This window comes from Corapipo altera, unplaced genomic scaffold, assembly GCF_003945725.1.
Source record: "Corapipo altera isolate COAL_440 unplaced genomic scaffold, ASM394572v1 55, whole genome shotgun sequence".
Lineage (NCBI taxonomy): Eukaryota > Metazoa > Chordata > Aves > Passeriformes > Pipridae > Corapipo > Corapipo altera.
In genome coordinates this window covers 3,303,280-3,329,362 of record NW_020884882.1, presented here as the reverse complement: position 1 = coordinate 3,329,362, position 26,083 = coordinate 3,303,280, and the positions used below count along the sequence as shown (strand labels likewise).

The window sequence follows — 26,083 nt, the reverse complement described above, 5'->3', positions numbered from 1 at the left end:
GGGCTCAGGAGCTGGCATTTCCATATGCAGGTACAGCTGTCAGGATCTGTGGGGAAATGGCTGTAGCCATCCCTGGCAGGTAAGAGGACATCCTTCCCTTGGGATGGCACGTTGGCAGCAACTTACTGGCTAGAATCTCCTTTGGAGAGGCCCAGGAGAGCCCGCTGGCTTGTTACTCCGAGTGTGGGTTATTTAAGGCATAGACATATTTAGTGTCCTTTGAAAGAATTTCTTCTGTAATAACTCCTGCTGATGCCTCTCCCTGTCTCCAAGTAGGTATGCTCTGCTTTCCTGGGGGGTTACACTCCTGCACCTTGACACAACTACCTGTCAGACCTGGCAGTCTTGACTCCTGAGCAAGGAAAAGCTCCAGCAAAGCTCTTCCCTGGTGGGAACCCTTTCTGACAGCTCTGAAAGCTGTCCTGCCATTTCAAGGAGTCCTGTAGCCTCTTGCCATTTCAAGGAGTGTTTATTCTGGTTTGGGTATAGTGAGCTCTCCGTGGTGGGCTCTGTGTACCTCCATCTCTCTGCTCCGTGCTGGCATCCAGCAGGCACTGCAAGGTAGGTGGGCTTGGACTTCCCAGCCCCTGGATTCCTATGGCAGCCAGAGAGGTGGCTAAGGCAGGGCTGAGGTGTCTCCTACTGCAACCCTACAAGAGCCTGGCTCAAGCTGGCCTCTTTCTGTGGGTTTTACAGTCAGTTTTGTGCTTTCTTCAGCCAAGGAGGATGTGGAGGTGGAGGGGTACCAGTATCATCCTGACTACTTTGCACCCTCCTAAGAACCAGAGCACCATCTGACTGCCCTTAGGCTCTGCCTAACTTGGAAAACTGTAGTTTAACCTCTTTAGATGGTCTTGTAAGGGTATACTCCAACTTCAGCAAAACTTCAGCTTTTTTCCTTCCCCTGGGCTCTGTATTCACACATTCTGCACTTCTATGGGTTGTGAATCGCTCCTTTGCAGTGCACATCTCGGGCAACAGTGGCTGGTACAGGCTCTGTGATGCCAGGGAGGATTTGGGAGGCTCTCAGGTTGGCTCCTGCCTGACACAGGCTGTCATGTTCCTCCACACCTTGGCTCCCTGCAGAGGGAGCAGGGTGCTCCACAAGGTACTAGAGAGACATGGCTTGCTCCTGTTCACAGCCAGGGAAACGTGTTATTCCTTTGACCAGTAGCTTGGAGCAAGCTTTGTTCCACTTGTCAGCTATGGCAGTTTAGGATGCAGTCACCTCTCGCCTCTCTCTTTGCTGAGCTAAATATACAGAGCTTGTAAAGTCCTCCACTGCCATATTTTCCAATGTTTTCCATATTTTCTGCTCTTAATTCCTGGGTTCTTTTTTGGACTTTTTTTTTGTACCTACTTTCAGCTTAGAAAGTTCTCTGACTTGTCAGCAGCACAAATGGATCCTTTATTTCAACTTTGGTCTTATTGCTGTGACACACAGATCTCTGGTGGAGATCTTGTCCCCTGCCAAAGCCCCCCCCAGTCATGGATTTATTCTGAACCAGCTAATAGCATCTCCAAGTGCATACCTCTGTCCTTTGATGGAGTTGTAGTTTCTCAATTAAAAATGGGAAATGATGCCAAGTCCTGCATCTTCTCTGAGCCTGATTGAGTGGCATGGGTGCTGATTTGTGTATCGGTCAAGCCTGCTCTCCCCACAAAAATAAATCACGTTTGCCAACAGGATCTGACAGCTGTAAACGTGTGTTGGTTGGCATTAATTATGCTGGTCTCCTGTGCTTCCTAGTGATCTGGTCCAGTTGCAGCCATCCATTTATTTTGCCTTGGCTCAGTCTTTTCCTGACCAACCTGTGCTTACCAGAGTCAGCTATTTACCCACTGAATGTTGCCGGGTACAGGCTGCTGTCTCTCCTGGGACTTTCCAGCATCTCCAGCTGGCCAGAGATCACCCTTTGACATGTGGACAGCTTGTTAGTGGGGAGTTCAACATGTTGAAATGTGTGTTATCTGGGCCTGTGAGCTGTGTTTTATATCTTCCTACGGAAGAGCAAACATTTCACTGGCATACTCTGCCCATGTCATCTGGCTTTGTCCTAAATTCAGTACAGAAATACTCCATGAACACTCCTCCCTTCTCTCTGGTGCTGCTATGGTTTCCCCTGCTGACATGTCTGGGATCTGTGCCATCCTTGAGACTCTCCTCCTCTACCCAGTGCCCCAAACAGCTCTGTAATGTGGATGCCTTTCTGTCTGTGGGGTACTGGAAGCCTGCCCATGGTCCATAGTCCAACTGAGCCTCGGTGCCCAGTGCCCTTGTGAGTATGGCTGCACCTCGTCTTTCCCTTCCTGCTTCCCTGACCACACTGCTGAGGCTGCTGGCTTTGCTCAAATGTGTGGAAAATCCTTTTCTCCCAACTGTTACAAATGAAGGTCTGTGGAGCCACGTTCCCATTCCAGGTTTGTGTTTTAAAGGCGAAACAGTGAAGCGATCTTTTTGCTTGGCTGTGTCAGGAGGCTGGGGTTGGGGGGTTGGGAGCTGGTAAAACATTTGCAAACAGGGCTCAATTATTTGGATGTTTTTCCACTTAAATTCTTTCTCCTGGATGATTTCGTTTATTTATTTTGGGCTCTGTGCATGAAGCATTTTTAAATGTCAGCTTGTCGTGTGAGAGCAGTCTGGGCTGCAGTCTGCACGTGCGTGAGAGCTGATCACAGTGGTAGCTTCAGATGATCAATTCCTGCCTGAATTTTCCTCCAGAGGTCTAGGAAGCACTACAGATGCCCAGCCCTCTCTGCTGGTGCTGTTCTTCAGTCATAACTTCATTTGTCCTCATGAACTCCTTTGGTCTCCTGCAAGCTCTGGGGACCGTGGGCTGAAGACCACTGCCCAAGGTGGAGCCCTTACTGAGCCAAGGCCACTCAAAGTCTCATACTGGTCTATCCAGGCAGGAGGAGGAGCAGGATATCTTTATCCAGAACTTAGAACCACCAGCTTGGGACTATGCTGCCCTCAATGCCTCATCATGTGGACTGGAAGGACTCAGCTGGATGACCTTCTCCCTCCTTGTATCAATGGATCATGCTGCAGAATACACCTGTGGCTTTCTGGGAGATGGAGCTCTCCATCCACCTCTGCCCTTTTCCCATGCTCCAAAATGACTGTGGGGATTGGTTTGCTGAGAGAGAATGCTGGGGGGAACAGGCGGTGCCTCAGCTGCCTGGTTGAGTGGGTTGACCATCAGTTTAAGTCCATGTGCACTTGGAAATAGGTCTGTAGAGTTCCCAGGAAGATAGGAGGTTACGTGATGCTGCTGGTAAGTGATCCTTGCACACCAAATAATAACGGGGGAAAAAAGTCCTAGAGAGTTGTAGAGGATTTGACGTGTCTAACTCATATTGATGGCAGGGACGAGACCAGAGCTGACAGTGTGGCAGGCTGCTGGGCCCTGAGCTGGCAGGCATTTGGAGTAAGGATACAGACTCCAGGAAAAGTGTTTTTGGAGCCCTTGAATGGGTTTCAAGCCAGGCTATAGGTCTGGTCGCACGTGGCTCGTGCACTGCACACGGACCATTCCTGATTGCCCACCAGTCTGGCTGGTGTTGAGGATGAGCACTGGAGTGACTTGATGGAAAACACCTTTGGTATGTGCTCTCTGCCAGGAGCCACTGGAGCTCTGGATCTTGGGCTGGGTGGGAGGAGCAGGCAAGGGGTGGGCACCGTGATGCTCCAGCTCGAGCCTGTCCGAAAGGTGACGTGCAGCAACAGGAAGAGGAGAGGGACCCTGAGGTGTCTGTGCCTTTGCGGGCACGTTCATCGCTCACTGACCTGCACTGACAGCTGGTTTTCAGTGGGCCCTCTCTCCAGCAAGGCTGCTCGCTCCTGGTTGGCAACCCCCAGCTGCATGTCACATCACATCAGTTCACGCGTTCACAGCGACTTTTATTTATTAAATATTTTTAGCGGCGAAACCATCCGAGGATGTTTCAGTCCTGTGACCTCGCCTTCAGCATGGAGCGGGCAGGAGAGGGCAGGATGCCCACGAGGTCGGACTGGGAGCTGAGCCAGGTGGGGAAGGGAGTTCTGGTGGGCAATGTCATTTAGCGCCGCAGGGACCTTTGGACCGTGCTCGGGGTCGGCTCGTGCAGCGGAGCAGGTCCGTTTAACCTGAGTCTGCAGGGGAACGTGCTCCTCCTGCGCGGCTAATGGAACATATGGGGATCCGGGGCTCTGCGTCACGTCTCCTGCCACTCGCAGCAGGCATCCCCACTTCCCCATTTCCCCAGAGGAATCTGGCAGCCCCAGGCCACTACTCATCTGCTGTCAGCTTCTCCCTGGTCCTTGCGGGCGGGCGGTGAATTAACACTGACCGTGCTTCATATTCAGCGCTGGTATGGCCGAGCTGTGCCAGGCACACCAGTGAGTGCCAGCCGGTGTGTGCTGGTTTCCCAACCTCTGCCAGTGCCATTCCTGCTTCTCTGCTGCCTTGTGCCTACGAGCACCTTTCTTCTTGCAAGCACAAGTGTGCAGTGTCTGTCTGTTTTGGCTCTGCTGTTCTGTTGCATGGGGGGCAGGTGTAAAACTGCAGCTCTGACAGCATCGCTGCTTTGACCAGAAAAGGTTTTCTGACCAGCTTTGAGTTTTGGTAGTTACAAAGGCTCCTTTCCTGCCTCTACAGCTGATGTCATGTGAAATCACCCATTTTTTTCCCCAAATTTTTGTTGACTGCATGCAAGAGTCTGTCCCAGCAGCAGGCAGGGGAGTCCTGATCCCGGGGAAGCAGCTGGTGTGTGATACAGGCTCCTGGCCACTGTGGCCTCCCCAGTTCCAATTACTCACAAAATGGGAACAGACTGGGTTGTAAGATACCTGGAAAAAGAGTCTGGTCCAACCTTTCATGGGAAAGGGAGCATGGAGGAGCTTGTCTAGCATCCAGTTGCATCTTTAAAGCCTCTAGTGATGAGGACACCACGACAACCCTGGGGAGGTCGTTCCAACTGGCAGCTCAGCCCCAGGTCTCTGCCACCCTGGATGGTTTCCTGTGATGCCCAGCAGTTCAATCCTATTACCATCCTGGCTCCTTTTCCAGGAGCATTTCCAAAGGCAGCTCCTGGAAGAAGAACAAATTTCAAGCACCTGTCTTCCCATGCATGCCAAACTGTGTGGGCATCTCTGATGACCTGACAGCCAAAAGCCTGGCCCAGTGCTGGCTGTCATTTAGTTGTCCTGCTGGGGGGGCATTTTCATCCCAGGAGATAGCAGGAAGCCACCTCACTCTCCCAGCTGCTGCTTTGGAAAGCTGGGAGAGCAGCCTCGTAATGACTTACCCAACCTTGCAAAATTATCACAGAGGTGAATCTGCTCAGAGACAAAGATGTGCTCCCCTCTCTCCTTTGCAGTGAGGATTAATGATCATGGAGGAAGCCGTGGATATTTCATCCAGCTGTCCAAGGGAGAGAAAGAACTGAAATGGTTTGCCTTGGGCAAGGAGGGACAGTAAAATACTACAGTGCTTTTCTGTCAGATCTCTTTATCGACTCAATCTGCATGTATGCTTTCCCCAGATGTATTTATAGAGAATCCCAGAGGATGCAGTCAGCTCAAAAGGTTTTCTTTGTCAGGCACTGGAGATGTGTCTTGCTCTTTCCAGCAGCAACAGTGTCCCAAACCTTGGGGTCTTCCCTTCTTGACAGCTAGTCAATTAATTCAAGGATGAGATTGATCTGCCTCACTGCAATTATTTTAGCTGGGTTCTAATGAGTTTTGTCTGGACCGGTTCTTCCCCATAGCCCTCTGAGCCAGACCTTGCCAGCTGTGCCAGGCTTGAGAAGCCGCAAAATGAACCGGATGAAATGTGAATCACCTTCTTAGAAATATTGCTCTTTTCCAACAAACGCTGTTGGCCCAGTTTCCCTGGCTGTGAAGCTCCCACTTTGAAACCTGTGGAGCAGGCAGATAATACATTTGAAAGCAGTGGCATTTTGTACCTCCAGAAAAGGGACCATTGTGCTATGACTAACTTGCACTTTTTCGTTTCTAGTTTGGTATAAAAGGACAGGAAAGGCCCCGCTTCGGGGAGCTCAGGAGAATGAAAACATTTCTCTTCTGCACAGAGTCAAAATATGGATGGATGAGTCGCGGGGTTGGGTAGTTATTGGATCACAGGGATGAAAGAAAAAAATCGGTTCTTGCTCCTTCTCATGCTGGGAGCTTATGTGCCATAGGCAAGGCACAGGCTCTGGGGCTGCACCGGCGGCTGGAGCACCAGAGGGGCAGCCGAGCCCAGCTGTTTGCTCCAAAGCAGAGGGTCACACTGGAAGTCCCTCGGGGGTCTCCTTTCGACAGGGAGATAAATGTACACACACACAACCCCCTGTCATCTCTGCCTGCTTGCAGCAGCTGCTGCCCTGTGGGTGCTGTTTGAGTTGATGCCACTGCGTGCTGGTGGCTCTGGGCAGAGGCAGCAGGCTGGAGGTGTCCAGAGCTGCCAGTGTCCTTAAGACTGTGGCAGGTGTGGAGATGCTCACATCCTGGGGAGGCTCTCATGGGCTCAGTGTGTGCTTTTCCTCTGTTTGTGCTGTTGCCTGGTAGTTGTCTCTCTGCCTACACCCATAGGGACTCACAGCTTTTGAGGAGTGGGTGCAGGGTGCACACCTACATACAAGCAGTACCTCCCATCCTGCTGTGAGCAGCAAATACCCAGTGCTGAAGTCAAGTTGTCCCAACAGGCTATGGAAAAGCATGCTGCCAAATCCTGCAGCTTGCAGCCTGGTCTGTAGCTCCTTGAAAGAGGAAGGTTGAGCTGTGCTTAATTATTGGCTTGCAGGTTTTTGGAGAGTGGCTGTAAACCCTCAGCTCCAGGACTCCTTTTGTGCCTTTTCCAGTATGTGGCAGCTTATTCCAGCCTGTGCTTCAGCCAAACCAGAGAAAATCAGAGCCTTTAATAGAAATGTTGCCAGTTTGTAACTCCACCACCCATGCCTGGGGCTGGCAGGCATTGCTTCGTGGCCAGTGTGCTGGATGGGTAATCATCTGGCCCCAGATGTGGTGGGCATCTGACTTTGCCTGACTATGTAGGAGTGAGGAAAGCCTTTCATTCCCCTGCTGTCAGACCACAGTGGGCAGAGGGGTCTGAGCTCCCTGGAGACCGGCTGAGCCATGAATCAGTGCTTGTCCTCTGTCACCCTTGAACTGACTTCTCTCAGGATCTGGTGCTGTGCCTGGTGATGGGAAGACACCGAAGGTACCCATAACCCCCAAGAGCAGATCAGCACCTGATGGACCAGTGCCTCCAGCTGTGCCAAGGCACCATCCTGTTTCTTTGTCCCCGGCCCACCTGATGTTTGCCTTTCCTGGGCTCCTCCATGCTGTGGTCAGTGTGAGGAGGTGGAGGCTCGTGCCTGGCTTGAGCATGGGCTCATGTTTTCTGCTGGGATTGCTGGAGATCAGCTCTCCCTTAGTAGGGTGCCTCTGCTATGCCAGTGCTGGTAGAAGGGCTGGGGCTGTAGTCCAAAAAAAGGATGTGCCTCCAGCACAGAGGAGAGGAGCAAACCTGCCTAAGAAGGGAGATGCCAAGGGGGAGTCACCTTTCCTGGGTACCAGAGACAAACTGGAAAGAAGTTTCTGCGCTGACTTGGAGCAGAGCCCCGATACAGCTTTTGGGACAGGATCTGCCTCCTCTGGCACTGGGATGGCAAAAGAGAGGCACTGGGGCCACAAAATGGAGTCACTGGTGGGGCTGGGGGTGTGCTTGTCTTCCAGGTCACTGACATCTGGGTTTTGCAGATGTACATTTTGCATGGCTGCGTTCCTCCTAAAGCTCAATGAGGCTCTGCTGATCTGAGGCTGAGCTCTAAATTAAATGACACCGAACAGGGCAACTTTACATTTCAAAGGCTCAGAGCGGAAGGATGCCTGGGACTTTCTGGTGCTATGGAGTAATGGGGGTGATTTTTTTTGGCGGCTTGCACGATGACCGCTGGGTGCTCGCTCCACAGATGGATGGTTTTACCTCTTCATCTTCTGCTAATGTGAGGAGTTATAACAACACTGCAGGGATGAAGGGGGGTGACAGAACACAGTGCAGTGGGGAGAGCAAGTTAGTAGCTGCTCTACATCCCTGATTCTGACTGCTTATGACAGTGATAACTTGTAGATGGACACACATTTGCATCACAGGACCCCTGAAAACTTCTGCTTCTGTTCTCCCCTTCCGCCCACCACCAACCAGATCTCCTGGTATATTTAAAGCTGCTACAGTGTCTATTTGCCTTACCTGCACAACTCTGCAGGATGGATCCTAAGGCAAAAGTGCTGCTTGAAGGTCAAAGACAGAACTCTAAGGCAGCTGAGAGAGTGGTTGGTCTGGGAGTCCCAGTCCCAGCACTGCACTGTTGGCTGTTGCCTTTCGGATGAAACCCAAAGGGGTGTCCTGGCCCTGTGGGAATGAAGAGGATTGGCTGGTCACAGAACTGCCCTGTCTGCAGCTGCCTGCTGGCTTCATGCGTTTGCTGATGGGCTCTGTTCCCACCCCGTGGTGGCATCGTGGGAAGGCTGGAAGGAGGAAAACCATGTCTTTGTTCCCACTGTGGATACCTGCATTTTCACCCTGGCACTGGATGGCCAGTTACTCTCATCTACTCCTCTGGGCTTTATTTCTACCGGGAGCTGATGGCAGCTCCTTGACATGCAGGAAGGTAGATATCTATCATCTGCTGTGGCCAGCTGCTCTGCTTTTCACGCTGTGCACATTCACAGCTTGGGGTAACGTCTGCCCAGTGATACAGTAACCAGAGCGTGAGTTGGCAAAAGCTTATCAAGAGGTCAGTGTCGGAGAAAGACTTGCTCCGGTACTTTTTTGCGGTTCAGGAGAGGAACAAAGAGGAAGCGGCTGCTGTGGCTGCAGGAGCTGCCTGATGCTGTGGGCTCACACTGGAGGAGCCATTGGCTCCTCCCTGTTTGTGCATCTTCCTCCTCCTCTCTCACATGCACCTCTAGGTGCCATGTTCACCTGTCCCCTCCCTTACTCAATTCTTGCCACCCCAAGAAGCCCTCGGCTGCGTCTCCCACCAGTTCCCCTGCAAAGCTCTGTCTCCTGGCGGGAGCTACTTTGGGAGCCATAGCATTGGCTCACCTCTGGCCTTGTGCTGTTCCATGGGGCTCAGGACCAGTGTCCAAATCCCTCCCTTCTTCCTATCCAAGAACCAGCACCCTTCCTTGGACAGGGCTGCAGTAGCCAGTGTACATTTCCTGCCCATGACAAGCCACATCTGCTTGGGGAAGGGCAGATGGGGACAGAGGTGCAGATATGCTTCCCCAAAGCCCTCCCCATCCTCCAGGTACCTGGAGCTTGAGGAAGGTCATCACAGCACTGGGAAGAGGAAGGATGTCCTCCAGGTCTCAGAGGGCACTAGTGAGGATCTGGGCCAGCTCTGGAGGCTGGTGTGCTGCCATCAGTGATGTTACACAGGGCTGTGTCTGGTTTGGGGTACCTGGGAGAGCAGAGCAGTGATGGAGGTGGGGAGTTGGCTCCCTAGCAGGGGAGGATCTGGAAAGCTGAGAAGATCTGGTGCATCCCTGGAGTGTTACCAGCTCATTGCACCTTTGGGAGCATATGGGACCCAGAAAGCCACAGGCTTTTGGAAGGACAGTCAGGCTGGGCTCTGTCCTTGCCTAACTGCTTCGATTTCACCTCCTGATTGATCTGCGCAGTCAAACTGATGATCCAGTGCTGGCGGAGGAGCCGTCGCCAGACTGCAAAGGTCGCTGGAAGCAGCTGCTCCCCTCCCCTGCTGCCTCTGTTGCCGGCAGAAGAGCCTGGCTTTGGAGGCACTCAGTTTGTGTCCCTGCTGGCACCGCTAGCCATTGCCTCCCCACACGCCCGGCACACCGCAGCGGTGCGCTCAGCAGGCGCTCTCCTCTCCAGACAGAGGTAATGAGCCCCCTGGGACCCTGTGCTGGGGTCCCTGGTGGGCCGAGGTGGAGGAGGTGAGGGCTGCAGAGGACAGGCAGGCGCCCAGCCTCACCTCGCCTCCCCATGTCAGCTCTGAGCAGCGCGGATGGAAAGGTCGGTCAGCAAGTGCGGCCGCCGAAATGGCACATCCCGGCTCGAGGACACCTGGAGCTGTCCTGAGGTCCCTGATGAAGTTGCCTGGTGCCACTCATTCACCTCCCTTACCCCCTCCTAGCCTCTCGTGCGTTCCCACCCCCTCCCGCATTGCAGGCAGCCTGCCCGTCCCTGTGCCGTTCGCTTTCTGCCCGCCAGCGCTGTTTGTTCGCGCTGGGGATTTCCTCGGGCGAATCCTCACCACCGCTGGCGTGCAGTGGCTGGAGGTTCTGGGGGCTTCGTTAGCCGAGCTCACTGGAGGAATTGTCACTACGCTGGGGCTTGCTGGAGTTTCTGGCTCTTTGCCCTTTGCCCTGCAGGATTGCCACCTTTTTGGGGAGAGGTGCAGGCTCTTGGATGTGGAGGTTTGTAGGCGGCTTTCCTGGAAGCCTGTGGGGAAATGCCTCTTGTTCATTTATAAACATTCAGAAAGGAGCTTGTCCCGGGCTCTGGCTTGCTTTTAGAACGTGGGGATGTCTGTCCCTGGAGCAAGGGAAGGAGGAGCAGGCAGAGCAGTGAACCGAGGGTGAGCAGTGGCCCATGGTTGTGTGTTTTACAGCAGAGAGCCTGGGCAGGATCCCTGTCACTCAAGTCAAACCTGGATTTCCCTGAGCAGGAGCTCAAGCAATCTTTCTCCACTGTTGGCTGCACTTAGCTGATAGCTTGGAAGATCCTCCTGTCCTGAAAACTTGCTTTCTGACGTCAGATTTGCCAACGCCTTGTATTTGGGATGGATCATCTTGCCTATTCCTTCTCAGAAAACCAGGCTGAAAACTGCTTGATCTTCCTCTTTGGTGACTTACCCTGCCTTCCAAATGAGGCCAGTAAGCCTGACAGTAAGTCCCTGTGGGTGGGGAGGGAAGGACTATTTTGTCTGGGAATCAGGCGGTTGCATCATGGCTTTGCCCTGGGATGCTGGTGGCTTTATCTCTGCAAGTTCAGCGAGGTTAGGTTCTTCAGCTTCCCTTTTTGGCTTTCTCAGCTGTGAAGGGATGGTGTGAGGCTGAGCTTAGCTCATCGTGAAATGTATTCCATGTAGCCTGGGAACCGGGGGCGTTGCAGAAAGACAAGGTTGTTCAAGGAGGTAGGAAGGGACAGCAGGGTATTTATTCCACTGCGCCATTTTCTTCCTGGGGGTATTAATGTGACACATGTCCTGAGTTTGTCCTGGTGACAGACAGGCTGTGGAAGAGCAAGTGGAGATGCCTGCAATCCAAAGAGCAAGAGGAAAGGGTTGAGATTTGGAAGGGGCAGCCTGGTCCTTGGCTTGGGAGACTGAGAGCTCCCGCATACTGTGGACACCAGGCAGTGCTGCTCCTGCTCCATCTCTGTTGCTTTGACTTCGCCACTCAAGGATTTCATCACAAGACCTGTTGCAGGAGAGAAGGCTGGGAATGAAAAGCCCCCACTGGACATCCTTGTTGCGGAAGGGCAGGTACTCAAGCAAGTGGTGGCCCAGGAGAAAGCCATCCATGTGGGTTGGGAATGTCCACCTGGATGAGGAGAACTCCAAGTTAGCCGTGGAAGAAGATCTCTCACCGGAAGAAACCACCTGCTGTTGGGTGTCTCTGAACAGGGTGGGGCAGATTACTCTAGATTGGGGCTTACCCTCCCTGCAAGCAGCCTAACAAAGGCACGTTTCAAAGAAGCTCTTTTTACCTGTGTGGTGCCCCACACAGAGTGGGAGGCTGCAGTGCAGTGGGCTGCCTGGCTGAGGCAAGACAGACTGGAGAACATCTTGGATGATGATCCCTTTCCTGAAAGGCTCTGCCTTGACAGGAGTCAGAGAAATTGCCACAGCTGCTGCTCCTGGCAGCCTCGCCGAAGCAACAGAGCAGACAAAGCGATTTAGTGTCACTCCAGTCACCCGTGATGGCAGAGATCATGGCATCAACCCCTTCAGCTTGGCGATTAATGCTGAAGAAGCATCCTCTGAGGGCTGGGAAGAGAGCATTGGTCCCTGGAGATCTGCTCTCCGAAGCAGAGGCAGCCCTCTCCAGCTGTGGTCCCCCTCTCCCGCAGTCTCATCCACCTCCTTTTGTGTGCAGCTGTTGACCTGTGTGCTCCCACAGTGATGGAGTTCCTAGGAACTGGGACAGGAGCACAGGACTGGTTCCTCTGGCGAGGAGAGATTATGTGGATTTGCACAGGTTTCTTGCTTTATAATGACTCAAATCCAGTATTTGAGCTTTCAGAGTGGTTAAAACCAAAGTCCCCTTCAGAGAGCTAGTGTGTGGCTGTGATGGGGAGGGAGGAGGAGAAAATGGGATGTGGTGGGGTCGGGTAGGAGGAAGAGTGTGAGAACATAAGAGTGGAGCTCTAGGAAGCTGGTGAGAACCGTCAGCCCAGCTGGCTTTGCTTACCCATGGTGGGTATAGGAGCAAGGCAGAACTCGGGGATGTGGAAAGCACTGAGTCTTTAGGAAAATATATCTTTTTTAATGCAAAAGTTTGCTTCACTTCTGAAACTCTCTGCTCCAGGACTAATTACTGCCAAATAACCATAACACCAGGGGGGACCCAAGCCCCATGAATTGAGTGTATTTGCACCATCTGCTCCTTATTCTGCAGGTGACATTCCCATGGTTGGAGGCAGTAGGATACATCCCTGAAAGCACATGGACTAATGTACCTGAGCATGTCTGGGCTGACAGCTTTGTCCAGGGCTTGTCCTTCCTCCACACTGGGCACTCTGACTGCTCCTGGCTACTTTCTGAAAGGTTTTATCTCATTGGGACTTGCTGCTCGTCTCATCTCTGAAGATGGGGGATGCTCCTGCATGTGCTACAGAATTTCTCTTACAGCTTAATTGGATTCTGAAAGGGGAGGAGGTCCAGAGCGTGTCTGTATCTGCAGTGAGGCAGGGGCTGGAGCTTCCTCCCTTTTGCTGGAGGATGGGATGTAATGTCCCACCATGCCAGGGAGGAAAAAAATGTTCATGACTCTGACAGCAGCTTCCAGCAGTAACCTGGGCGCCTGTGCCTTGTCCCTGCCAGCCTTCTCAGGGTTCTGGGACCTCACAAACCCACCAGCCCACCCAGGCTCATTCCTTTGCCTCTTAGTTTGGTTGTGCTGTTTTGCAGCTCCTGCCCCGAGGAGCCATGGGAGCAGCTGGGTGATCCGGCCCCGGGAAGCGCAGGCGGGCGAGGTGTAAATTGCGTGGCGGGCTGCCTTCACTGAGGTGAAAATGAAAAACTCTCCCAGCTATCAAGCCCGGTGTTTCACAGCTCCCGTGGTCCAAATGCACTCCCACTCCCTCTCAGTGCTGGGGAGAGGATCTCGGGGGCTGATTTTCACCTGCCTGTCCTGAAGCCCCAACGCTGCAGTGTCAGCAGGGCAGTGTGTCCTGGCTGCAGGCAGGACACGGGCCTGCTGTGGGACGTGTGTTAGTGCCGAGGGCAGGGAGGGATGCTGATGGCGTGGGAGGTGCTAATTGCCAGGCGCTGTATCCTGCTACCTGGAGGATTTGTTATCCTTTGGCGAGACTTTGTTTTCCGCTGCTGTAGTGCTGGTTCTTCCTGCTGGCTGACGGAAACGGCCTTTTCTTGATTGCAATAATATCACCTTCTGTTTCTGAAACACCTTGCAGCCCAGAGGATTTGGAAGTAAAGTGCACGTGCGTGGGAGCAGTTTCACTACCTCTGAAATGTGCGTTTCTCCAGGCTGGGAAGCAGCAGCTGTTCTGCAGCCCTTGGCAGCCTGGTGTTGGCTGTGCCGTGTGCTGGAGCTGGCTCCGAGTGCCATCCCACCAGGAGGCAGGGCCTGCCCGGCTCCACGTGCACCCAGCTTGGCCTGCAAGCTGAGATGTTGGGGTTTCCTTGATGCTTGAGATATTACTGGTGTAAAGTATGTCTGCTTGCCTCTCCCTCCAGCAATGTGTCCTCCCTTCTGCCCAAACCATCTCTTGGGCTGATGGCTCCTTCCCAGCCCCTCCCTGACTTCTGTCCCTTCTGCCCAGGCAGTCCTGGCACCCAAACTTCATCCCTATCTCCCATGGTCAGGCTGTGGCTCAGCAGGGAGGATCAGAATCGGGATTGGGTTTGGAAGGGGCCTTCAAAGGTCATTCAGTCCAGCCCCCTGCTGTGGGTAGGGACATCTTTCACTAGATCAGGTTGCTCAAAGTCCTATCCAGCCTGGCCTTGAACACTTTCAGGAATGGGGCATCCACAGCTTCTCTGGGCAACCACTTCCAGTGCCTCACCACCCTCATCACAAGGCATGTGTTCCTCACATCCAGTCTAAACCTACCCTCTTTCAGTTTAAAACCACTACCCCTTTTCCTGTCACTAAAGGCCCTGGTAAAAAGTCTCTGTTTCATACAAACCCCCTCTAGGTACTGAAAGGCTGCAGTGAGGTCTCCTTGGAGTCTTCTCCAGGCTAAACAACCCCAACTCTCTCAGCCTGTCTCCATAGGTGCTCCAGGTCTTGGATGGTTTCTGTGGCTTCCTCAGGACCCACTCTGACATGTCCACAACTGTCTCATGCTGGGGACCCCAGAGCTGGAGGCAGTATTCCAGGTTGGGTCTCACAAGAGTGGAGCAGAGGGGGAACATCCCCCATCCCCTCCCTCAGACTGCTGTCCACGCTGCTTCCAATGAGACCCGGGATGTGCTTGGCTTTCTGGGCTGCCAATGCACGTTGAAACCAAGTTTGAAACCCGAGGAGGAAGGGATGTCTCTACATTTTTTACTTTCATCATCTCAAATGTGGGACTGAAGCGGTGTTTAACCTCAAGCTGCTGTCTGGGCAAGGAGAAATGGAAACAGGGACATCCCTGGTCTATGTACGGGACAGAGGGATGGCCCAGCAAGGAGTCCTGTCCCCTGGCTGAACTGGGAGAGTGCTGAAGGGTGCTGGGTGCTGTGCAAAATGAATTGCAAAGCCTCCCTGGACTACCTAGCGCCCGTGTTCTAAGATAAGCAGGGATGACACACCGAACATGGAGCTTGTGAGGAAGCGAGGAGGATGTGGCACACAGCGCACTCCCTCCAGTCCTCGCTGGTGGCTCAGTTTCAGCTTTTAATTTTAGCAACTGATTTGGGGCCGTTCAGCTCCAAGCGGTTTTGTTGTTTCTTTAAAATCCCCGGGACTGAAGCGTCCGACCCCATCACTGAGAGGATGGATGCCTCCAGCTGGAAGGAAGATGTGGGGGAGTTATGTTGTCTGAGCAGGCAGGAGCTGCTGGCATGTGAGGACAGAGCTGGTGGGTCCCCTGGGGGTCTCCCCACGCTCTACCAGGTGCCAGCTGACTTGCCAGCACTAACCAGAGCAGCCCAAGAGCCAGAAGCACAGGTGAGGGGAGGCTTGTGGCAATGAGGGTGTGATGATGCTCCGACTGGTTGGGGGGATGCTGGGGAGACTCCCCAGCTCAACCATCACCCCGTGAGCTGTGCCAGGAGGTCACGATGAGGAGTCAAAGGGAACTGTGGGGACAGAGGGCTTGTAGCCAGAAGCAAGGTGAGGACAATAGCTGCCTCTGCACCGCCATCCCCGCAACCCTGGAAGCATTCTGGGATCAGCTGGAGCCTGATCGCCAGCGTGCCCGGGCATGGCGAGGATCCAGAGAGCATCCACAAGGCTCGTTTGTGGTCTCCTAACAAGATGAATTCTTCCAGCAGTGGGAGATGAAGCAGATCCAGTTGGTGACATTTGAATTCCTGAGCAGATGAGCTTGACAGAGTGACAAAGCCGGTCCCCGCAGTGCCCCAGCTCACCTTCTGCTTCCCAGCAGGTGCTGAGGGGCACAGTGTGATGCCAGCACCCTGCCACCTCCTTCCTCCTGTGCACAGTTCTGCTGGGATTGTAACGAGTGTGGGTCATGTCTCAGCCCCCTGGTCATGTGTCCCATAGTCCTAGGGCTGCTGTCCTACCCACCTGAGAAATGGGGGCATTTTCAGTCTGGGAGGCTGTGTCTAAAGCCATTCTGTGGGCAGATAATGAAGTCTGTTCCCTATGGACAAGTAGTAGGAGAAAAATTTGTGCTGCTGAAGAGGTGCCACCTCCTGCTGCTTGGGAAGCTCTCCCAAAATTCTGATTCGGTGCATAATCCTGTTGTCCTTTCTGATGCATGAGGCCAGGGGATTCTCCATTCCTAGAGGGATGAGAGCAACCTGGAGGAAGGAGAGTTAGGGAGTCAGTGATGGTTGGTGATTTGGAAACAACCTGGGGTAAAGACTGGGTGAGGTGCTGTTTCACTTGGGAAAGAGGATGCAAGAGTCTTTCCTTAAAAAACCCTTGTTCCCAAGAAGGTGGTGAGAAGCACCCCACCATGTTCCTCAGACGGGCCGAGAAGAAGTTGGCTTTGTGGGAAGCAGTGGGTCTGACATAGCAGGAGTATTCTGGAGCTGCTGTGCCTGTTGGGATTGAACATGTGGACCCTGGATGCATTTGCCTTTGCTGTGTGTGTGTAGATTGGCTGTGTGGATTATGTGCAATTAATCCCATGCTTCAGGTGCCTGGTGGAGGGTCCCGCAGAGAAATATCTTTGTGTGCGGCGCTGCCGCCTCCATCTTTGCTGTAGGAAGGGAAAGTTCCCAGCTCAGGCTGAGGAGGGAGGTGTCACCGCACGACCTTGTGAAGGGATGAATCCCCTTCCCTGTCCTACTTACTGGTCCTGCTGTCCTAGCCAGCAGCCTGGCCCTGACGCCGTCGGTGTCCCACTGTTCACCTCTCGCTGAGCTCCTCCGCCCGTGTGAGACAGCATTGGATTTGACTCCAGGGCTCTGCCTTGCAAACTCTGTGTCCCCCGTGCTGCTCCATCTGTTGGTTTAGCAGCACAGCTAGCGAGGGGCTCCCTCCTCAGCGGCAGTGCAGCATTGCCTGTTGAACCTCTCTGTTGTTTTGCCATGTTGTTGAGCCTTTGCTAATTCGCTCTCTGCTTACGCCTTTGCCTTTGGACTCTGCTCTCCAGTTTCTCCGAGTTGTTTCTTTGCCTTGCAGCAGCCTTTCAGTCTTTCTCTCCACTGGGATAATCCCAAACCCGTTCTGTCCTGTGCTGGCACCAGCCTCCTGATTGCATTTTGCTGCACTGCGCTTGCCTTGCCTCTGCCTGCTTCCTGATCTCCTTTGGTATGATCACAAGGCTGATCTCCCTGATCCCCTTTGGATGATCCCCTTATCCATTTCCATTGTCATGGCTCCCCATCTCATTGCCTCTGCCCTTTCCTCAAGTCTTTAGGTAGCCTCATCCTTTTGTCATAGGCTGGATGGGACATCATTCCCAGCTGCCACCTCTCTGCTCCTTCTTGGGGATGTTGTCCTCTCCTAAGCCCACCTGTCAGTGCTGAGCTCTGTAGCAGCCCTGCCAGGAGCTAGGGCCAGCTAGCTTGCCTGGCTCCCAATTTAGTTTGTATAGGCATAAATTAGCACTGCCAGATCTGGTTTCTCTCCATGTCCTTTTGGGCAAAACCCTGGCTGAAATGGGAAGAAGTCAAGTGTTGTAGCTGTCCATGATAAGGCAGGTGTGGGTTTTACAGTGAGTGTTTGGCCACTTCACTGTCATCCCACCGACCTGGTCCCCGGCCATGGGTTTTGGCTCCAGGGCACTTGTGCTCCTCTGGCTTCAGGGGCACAAAGCTACTTCCCACCCTGGCAGGGTGGAGCATCCTTATATCTCTTATGGGATAATCTGTGAGTATGAAGCAGCATTTAACTCAAGAGCCAGTCCAGGACTCTCCTCTTCACAGAGATGTGCATTTTTATTCCTTAAAAAGCCAAGATTCCCATATTTCATGTGTGTGGAGGGGGTGTTTTTTGTGCTTTGGGGGAGTCACTACTATGGCCATGTGATTGGAAGGGCAGTTGAAGCAGCCTAAATATATTGTAGGGAGAGTTTATGTCCCAGATCTGCTCTTTTGGAGTCTCAGGATGGCCTTTGGAAAGTCATCTTGGGGTGTCTTGGAGGCCAGGGTGGAGCCCTGAGGTTTTAGACTGGTTAGAGACCTCATATGAGTTTAGTGAAGGTCTCTTTGCTCTAAGATCCTTTGAGTTGTCCCCATCTGCATTAAGTGGTGGAGGGCCAGCTGGATGCATCCAAAAAAAACCCTGCAAATCTTGGAGATACCCATCTCTGGTGTGTGTTGCAGTAACCTAAAATAACGATCTGAGCTGAAGATTGGCGGATGGGCTTGTGGTTGGTAGAGCAAGGGGCAGAGCAGCGGGGAGGGATCTTGTCTGCGTTGTTGCTGAAAAAGCAGGAGTGATATGAGCCGCCTCTGCTCTGCTGCTAAAAACAGCCCAGCTTGTTTTTATTTAATACAGTTTTGATCCACAGGCCTCAGTGTTTCACCTGCCCGCGAGTGGGAACTCCGGGCTCCAAGCTCCTTGGAAGCCCGCCCGCGTCCCTGCGCGTCCCTGCGGCACCGGGAGCGCGAATGTGGTTCCTCCTCGGCTGGAGGGGGAAATTGTGCCGAAATTCAGGCTCGGAGACATTGGGATGGGATGGGTAAAGCTTCTGCTGGGGTCGTGTTTCTGCCGCTGTGGTGCTGCTGGGTAAACTGGGGCTCTGCATTGCCAGCTCCTGCAGGCTTTCCCAGGAGAATGGACCCGAAAACTGCTCATGTGGGATTTTCTCCCTGTCTTGCGCAGCGTCCTGGCAGCGTGGAGGTGGCTCTTCAGGTATCCTTGCTGCCAGCACTGGGAAGAGGGTCAGTGTTGGCTTGTATTGTGAATCCTGCCTAGTGCCGGCATTTGTCTAGGAAATAAATGATTCTTAATCACATTGGTCCATCCCCAGGGGTGAAGGAGGTCAGGAATAAATAGGCTTTTGTAAGGTCATGATTGATGTGCCCATAGAGCTCATCCTTGGAGCGGGGCCAGACATGGCTAAGGAGAGTCCCAGAGGGATGGGGACCCTGCTGGAGGATGTCTGGGCAAGCTACATCAGTGGGCCGTGATGGAAGAGGATAGCCGAGGCAGGGAGGAAGAGGAAAATTGTTGGGTCAGGGAAGAAGAAGAGAATAGTCAGGGCAAGAGGGAGGAAGAGAATAGGGAGCAGGAGGAGGATGATAATTGGAGTGGTTGCAGGGTTAAATAAAAGCTGTCAGTGATTTGAAAAGGGGAAAGAAAGAAAAAGAAAATCCGCTGAAGAGACACTCTCCTTTCTCACCCGGCTTGTAATCAGCCGCCCCCTCTACCAGCGAGCAGCTGGTGGGCAGGCGGGTGAGGAGGGGGTGGCAAGAGGGGTCCAGCTGCTCCTCGGCCCTGCCCTGGCATCCTGAGAGTCCCCACAGCCCTGGCTCGGCGTGGGCTGCACAGCCCAGGGGGACATGCCCCTGTCATGGGTCCCTGGCAGGCTGGGGGGTCTGAGGTCCTGAGGAGTGCTGCCAGGGGGAGGTGGGGCGAGGAAGAGGAGGAAAGGGACTTGTCTGAAATGCCAGGGATTCATCTCCCACTCCCCCTGCCCTCGCTGTTCTGAAAGGAGCTGCTTGAGCTGTCGGCTCTGGATTATATTAATTAGTGGAGAAGTGCTACGCCTGCTCGTGGGGCCGGGCTGCCGGGGGGAACCAGAGATTTGGCAGGTCTGTGCGAAGCAGCTGCCCGGCTCCCCAAAACCCCTCACTCCAGCCCAAAATGAGCACACCAAAGCCAAGGCTGAGCTGGGGGAAATGAATCTCTCATGGTCTTCTGCTCCTCCTGGAGCCTGACTGGTTGCTTACCCCCAGGGCCAAACCTGCCTGCCCTGGTACGTGCAGGCTGTTGTGACAGGGAAGGCACCACTGTGGTTTTGGGATGGGACCCATCGCTCCTCAGTGGGTCTCCATGTCTGTGGGCAGAGTGGGTCAGTCTATGACACAACCAGGCTGGCAGGTCCATGTGGTGGAGAGCTGCTGGGGTGGGGGGCAAGGGCACACCCCTGACTCATGGCTGCCTGCTGTCTTTCAGGAGAGGAAGCTGTGTGCCCACCCCCGGATCGAGATCTACAAGCAGGACCGCATCTACTTCGTGTGTCCCCTGGCTCGCCAAGGGGACTTCTATGTGCCTGAAATGAAAGAACTGGAGAGGAAGAGCAGGGCTGCTGCAGTTGAGGCTGAGGACGCCCAGACAGACATCACAGGTATCCGTGGTTTGCACATGGGGTCCTTCTTCGATGAGCATCAGCCCTCACAAAGGTGGGGGTCCTGATGTCCTCTACCTGAGCAGACAGAGAGGGACTGACCTGTGCCTACCTGGTGCCCAACCACTGAGTCTCAGCACACATCTTTCCCTCGGCCTGGGCTGATCCCCAAGGATCTTGTCTCCAGGGTGTCATGCCGTGCCTCAGGGAGCACCCAGGAACCCCTGCAGTGTCTGGGCAAGGACCAAGCTGCCACTTCAGCCACTGTCCCACTGTTGTTAGTGCAGAGCTGAATCTCACAGCTTTTGGTTGCAGCTGGGCTTGTTTTTCTCTGTCATATACATCTTCCTTGATCTCATCTTCATCTGTTACATATTGGGACTGCAAAGAGCTTAAATACCAGGTTGCTGTAGCTGGTGGTGGAGTTGCCTGAGAGCATCTGCTCAGCAAGATCTGTTGGAGCCTGGATGTATTCATACAGGAAGGGACCACAATGGCTGTAGGCGCAGAACAGGAGTGCTATAGTAACCTAAAATGCTGGTTGCTGTCACCAGCCCACGTGCTCCCATGCCTGTGAGATGTGGGAGCCGACTATCCAAGCATTCCCAGGCACTGGACAACACACTCGAGCCGGCTGCTGGCAGGGGCAGCCGCCTCCTCGAGCCCCACATGCTTGTGTAATGGCCATGAAAAAACCATGATGTCTCTGCTCGCCTGCTGGGCAGTTGGGTCATTTATTTTAACACATCTTCAGGTTTGGGTTGCTTTAATTCTTAATCGCATGCGGTGTAAAAGCAACCCAGGGAATTGCTTTCTGGGAGCTCTGTCCTTTTAGCGCCGCAGTAAGGAGTCTAATTGGAGCTGTTTCCCAGCGCTTTGAGGTCCTGTGTTTTCACAGTGCTCACTCAGCTCTTCTCCTCTTTTCCTTGTGTCAGGGTGGCTGCTGTGGGCACCAGCCTGGCTTGGCTAAAGGTGCCCCAAAGCCCACTCTCTCTGACATCTTCCCGTGGTTGTTCCTTGGTTTCAGAGACGGATGGCAGGATCCACGGGAGCAAAAGCAGCTTTAGGGTAGTGCCTTCCGTAGCTGCATGTGCTACTTTCTGCCCCACTCAGGCAGTGCATGATCCTGCAGAACATCCAGGGATGCTGGGAGCAGCCACTGCCCTGCACCACAGCTGTCTCAGTGCTTTCCCTGGGATGCCACTGCCAGCATCCCTGTGGTGTGGGAGTCCCCTGCCTTGCAGGAAGTAGTGCTAGGAAGGTCTTCCCAGTTTTAGACAACAAATGATGTTGGACTTTCTCATGTGGGAGACCCCAGGTTGGGCTCTCTGGCAGCAGCTGTGGACCAGCTTCTCCAACCCCCCTCCCCTTCCAGCCACACAGATGAGCTTTTGTTGGTGCAGTCTGATGCAGTGTCATCTGCTGAGTCTGCACAAAACCAGCTTAAAATAATAATAATAATAGCTGTGAGGTTGGCCCTGCCTCTAAGGCTAAAGAGCTGGGCTTGGATGTTGCACTGTGATTGTCACTGCTGGGCACAGTGGCAGAGTCAGGTCTGGCAGGGGGTCACATCCTTGCTCTGGCCATTGGAGAGGGTCAAGGATGTGGCAAGCCTCCAGGTTGCTTGTGCAGCTCCTACCTGAGGATCTTGGTGGTCCCTGTGATCTCCTGCATCCCTGTAATGTCACAGTGCCCCAGACTGGCACAACTGCTTACAGCTGGGGAGGATGGCACTGCATGGGGAGGTCCTGGGCTTGTGCAAAGGGAAATGGTACCCAGTGAGCATCCTTGTCCCACTGCCACTGGCCTGCTGACACCAGGAACTTGGTTTGTAGCTGTCAGGCTGCCCCTGGTTCAAAAGCAGGGTCAAAGTCAGGAGGTGAGGTGGGAGTGGGCAGCTGGTCTTGTCAGGCTTCACATCTCCCATCTACCCAGCTGCTCCCTGGAGATGCCTTGAAGGAGATGCCTTGAAGATGACACCTTGTGGATTGAGACTCATCCTCCCTTCCCAAGGATTTTCTGTTAGGATCTGTGCAACCACCTCTGAGTTGAAGAAAGAGAAAGATCCAGTCTCTTTTCACATAATTTTTACTCCTCCTTCCCTGGGCAGCTGCTCAAGGAGAAAGGTCCACTTAGCCACAGCCCCTTCAACAGTCATGACAGCCATGAGATCTTCATGACCCAGCAGATCCCAGGGCACCTGTGACAGCTTTTGAGCTTTCCTCTGCCAGATGGAGGATGGGCACAGCAATGTCCCCATCTGCCTGTCAGTATGATTCCCCCTCAACCCCAATTGCATGGATTTGGATGATTTCTTGATCCACTTCAGCTCTGCCAGTGTTTCAAGTGGTCCTGCCCCGATGGAGGCTCAGGCAGTGCTGGGATGCTCCTGGGAGAGTGGGAGAGTGGTGGCCCCTGATGGTGGCAGTCAGCTTCTCTGGCTGTGCAAATCCAGGTGTAGGGCTTTGACACCCTGCTGCCTCGTAGAGTGAGTGGAGACTGGGAAGGTGCTGAGCCCCGTTTTCTCTCCCAAAGGCAGCTAAGGATGCTGTGTGTACAGCAGCCTTGGGCTCTCACTCCTGATGTGACAGCAGATGAAGCCTGCTCTTCCCCCTCCAAAAATACTGTAATAACAGCATTAAGCCTGTGATTTCAGAGTGAGCATCATGTTTAGGAATGCTCTGTGTGGACACAGCACCTGTTGGTCATAGCTCATGAAACTCCCTGCCAGCGGCTGGATTATGCTTTCCTCGCATTAAAGGCTTGAGATGTTCCAAGTGGAAGGTGTTGCCATTTCTCCTCACCTGTTGTTGTGGCTGGTGCCAGACAGTACCGAGTGACTTGGATGTGTAAGAAAAGCCTGGATTTGTTTTCTTGAGCCTCCTGACCTTGGAGCACATCTCTCCATTCAGGCTGTCATCTGCTGTCCTTGTTCCTGAGCTCACCCTGCAAGGTGTTGGGTGCCTGCGGCTCTGAGCGAAGCCAGTGACCACAAAGGCTGTGGTACATGGTCCAAAGTCTCTGCTTTCTGCTGCTACTCTGCACAGAGCAGGGTGCTGGCAGCTCCGCTGAGGACGGACACACTCAATATGCAAAGAAAGGGGCCAGGGGCTGTGGCTGTCTCTGCAATAATTCCGTCCCTTCTTCGGGAACGTCAGGGTCATCAGAAAGACAGGAAGCATTTTTGGAAGGCGGCTGATGGGTCTCCAGGGGGCCAGTGTCAATCACGATTAGTTGTTTTGTACTTAATTATTTTCTGGGGCTTTGGCATCAGCACGGTGCTCAGCAGGCCCTCGCTCCCGGCTCCCTCTCGGCAGCGCTGACCCCGCTGTGGCACATGGAAGGTGAAAGCAAACGAAAGCAGCCTCTTGACACAGGCTTGCTGGCATGAACACAGATGGTTCCTGAGCACGTGGCTCTACCCAGAGTCTCAGGTGATCATTTTGCTTGAGCTGAGTCTGTCCAGCAGCGTTCAGGTACAACCAATGGATGGCATCACCCACTGAGCCCCAGTGCCATGGGGGGGCACCTTCCCTGATGTGTTCTGCCTCATCGCCACTTCTGTCCTCGGAAGAGCTCTGCCTGTTCCTGCCTGCCCCTACATCCCAAGAAGGGGCTCAGCACACAGCTCCTGCCAAGCCTTCCCTGCTGGTCTGCCTGCCCCAGCCCCTCTTCTGGTGGCTTGTGTGCGAGCTTTGGCAAGTGTGAAGGAGCTGTATCCCCAGCAGCACACTGATCTAGTGTTCAGGGACAATGAATATTTGGTCAGACAGGGGAAAAGAGAGGGCCTGGGAGCACCAAGAGGAGAGTGGTGCTCAGGCAGCAGTGTCACATTGGGGCAATGCAGAAGGGGAGGCAGACCTCATTCTGAATCTGGAAATGCCACCACCTGGGATGACACAGGGCTGAACTCCCTTAATGAGTGGTTCCTGTTGCACCCATCCCTGGCTGGTCTCTTGGAGCTGGCAACTTGACTTCCCTTCTTCCTAGGTGGCCCTGTCCTTTATGGGCTCCTCAGCACCCTGGCATGGCTTCACCCCAGGCTGCGCCTCTGTTGCCCAGATGAAAGCTTCCTGGGTACCATGTTCCTACCGAGTTAAGGTACAGTGGGATGGCTACACCATCCTTGGAAGAGCAGAGTGGAGGAGGGGTTTCCACAGGGTGGCTGGCACCTTGCTGCGTGCCAGAGGGAAAAGCCACACTTGGTTGGGGTGCTGGTCTGGCTCTTGGTGCAGGAACTGTCCATGAGAAGGTGGATGCAGGGAATGGGCAGTGGCTCATAGGGAAACCAAGCAAGGTGTGTGGGGAAGGATGGACAAGTGGGTGTGACAGCTGCTGGAAGCCTCTGCCTGTAAGATAAGAGCTGAACCCCTGCTCGCCCTTCCAGTGGGGCTTTGGTTGCCTTCTTGGAGCCCCCTGCACTGCCTGCCTGGCCTCCCTGGCCTGTGCTGGGACAGCTGGGTGTTCCTGCCACATATTCTACCTGAGCTGAGCCCTCACGGTCCCCAGCTCCATCTGTCACCCTGCCCACCCCAGACATCCATCCTGGCCAGGCAGAGTGGCCGCGCCAGAGCTGGCCTTGTCCTGTGTGGAGGAGAGCGAGGCTGCTGAAACGGGCAAATTTGCCAGCTGATGCTGCTCAAACATGATCAGAAGTGACAGAGCAGTGACAAAGTGCTTGGCTGAAAGGAAACAGGACTCGATTTATTGTCACCCTTTGAGCGAGGGAAAGGGAGGCGGCTACGAGGGTGAGGACATTGGTGCTTTCCCACAGTGGTGGCTTGGAGCAGTGTGTAGGTCAGCTTCATCCCTATCTTCCCCTTCCTGAGCTGCTGCTCCTCTCCTCAGGATCTTCTTTGCTGTGTGGCATGGGGTTATGTGACAGCTTCTGACCCAAAATGGCCCTGGAGGTGCCAGGGGAAGAGTGCTGTGCAGGCAGGGCACGGCTTGGGGGGTCGGTGTCACTCCTGTCCCGGGTTTCAGAGGGACGCAAGATGACTACGAATGACGTGAGCTGTCAGGAAGCCGGGGTGGGAATGTGTCCATGTCACCTCGGGCCACCACTTTGGCCAAACTGGATTATTTCTTTTCTTGATATCTTCACTAGAGATCTGGCAAACCCTTAGTTGGCTTCAAAGCTTGGGGGTCACACACTCTCATCCATCTCCTGCAGCTCTCTGTCTTCCCAGAGGCTCCCCGCTGACCCACTGCCCTGCCCAGATCCTGTCAGGTGGGTCAGCACCTCCCACCTTTCTGCTGCCCGCTCAGTGGCTGCCGTCCCCTTCAGCGAGCGCCTCACCACAGCGTGCAGAACATCCTTTTTAACTTAGAGCAAATGTACTTTCCATGTCGAGGTGCTCCCTGATGCTGCAGTGCGTGTCAGCGGGCAGCCGTTCGCTCCTTTACGTGGGGGGCTCGCCAGACATCTCTTGGGGTGGCTCAGCTGGTGTCAGCTGCCAAAGGGTTGCACACTATGGCCAAGGTGACAGGGTGCAGGCTCAGGCTGCTTTCCGAGCGGGATGAAGCCAGTACGCCATCCAGGTGGGATGGAGCAGTGGGTGCGCTCTGTCTGCGGATCTTTTCTGGCTACTCCTCATCCTGCTGCCACTGCTCGGTCCTCTCCGAGCAGCCGTCACTCAGCCGGCAGGACCGTGGGATGATGCTGCTCAGAAGGCAGAGGACTGCCATTTACAAGCAGTTCTGCTGGCAGCTGCCCAGGCTGGGAAGAAAAACAACTCAAAGAGGGATTTAAGGATGTTTGGAAGGCAAGTTCCCTCCTTGATGGGTCTCCTCCAGATCAGTGGCTGCCACACAGCTGGAGGAGAGTGAGCAGCCCAGCCCTGGGCACTGCAGAGGGAGGCTGGAAATGCCTGTGGGAGTCTGGGACAACCCTGTGTCTGAAGCTGAGGATGGAGCTGCACCAGGAGGAGACAGTGTGGAGGAGAGGACTCTCCTCTCCCACC

The 26,083-nt window shown here is 54.0% G+C and overlaps 1 protein-coding gene across 1 annotated transcript in view; it reads left to right on the top strand.

The window, feature by feature from the left end:
- The window catches only part of TEX264 (testis expressed 264), a 38,233-nt gene that overhangs the window by 10,103 nt on the left and 2,047 nt on the right, over window positions 1–26,083 (top strand). The window contains exon 5 of the mRNA XM_027640511.1: window positions 19,949–20,120. Within this exon, the coding sequence (XP_027496312.1) occupies window positions 19,949–20,120 (172 nt within the window). The remainder of the gene's footprint in view (window positions 1–19,948; window positions 20,121–26,083) is intronic.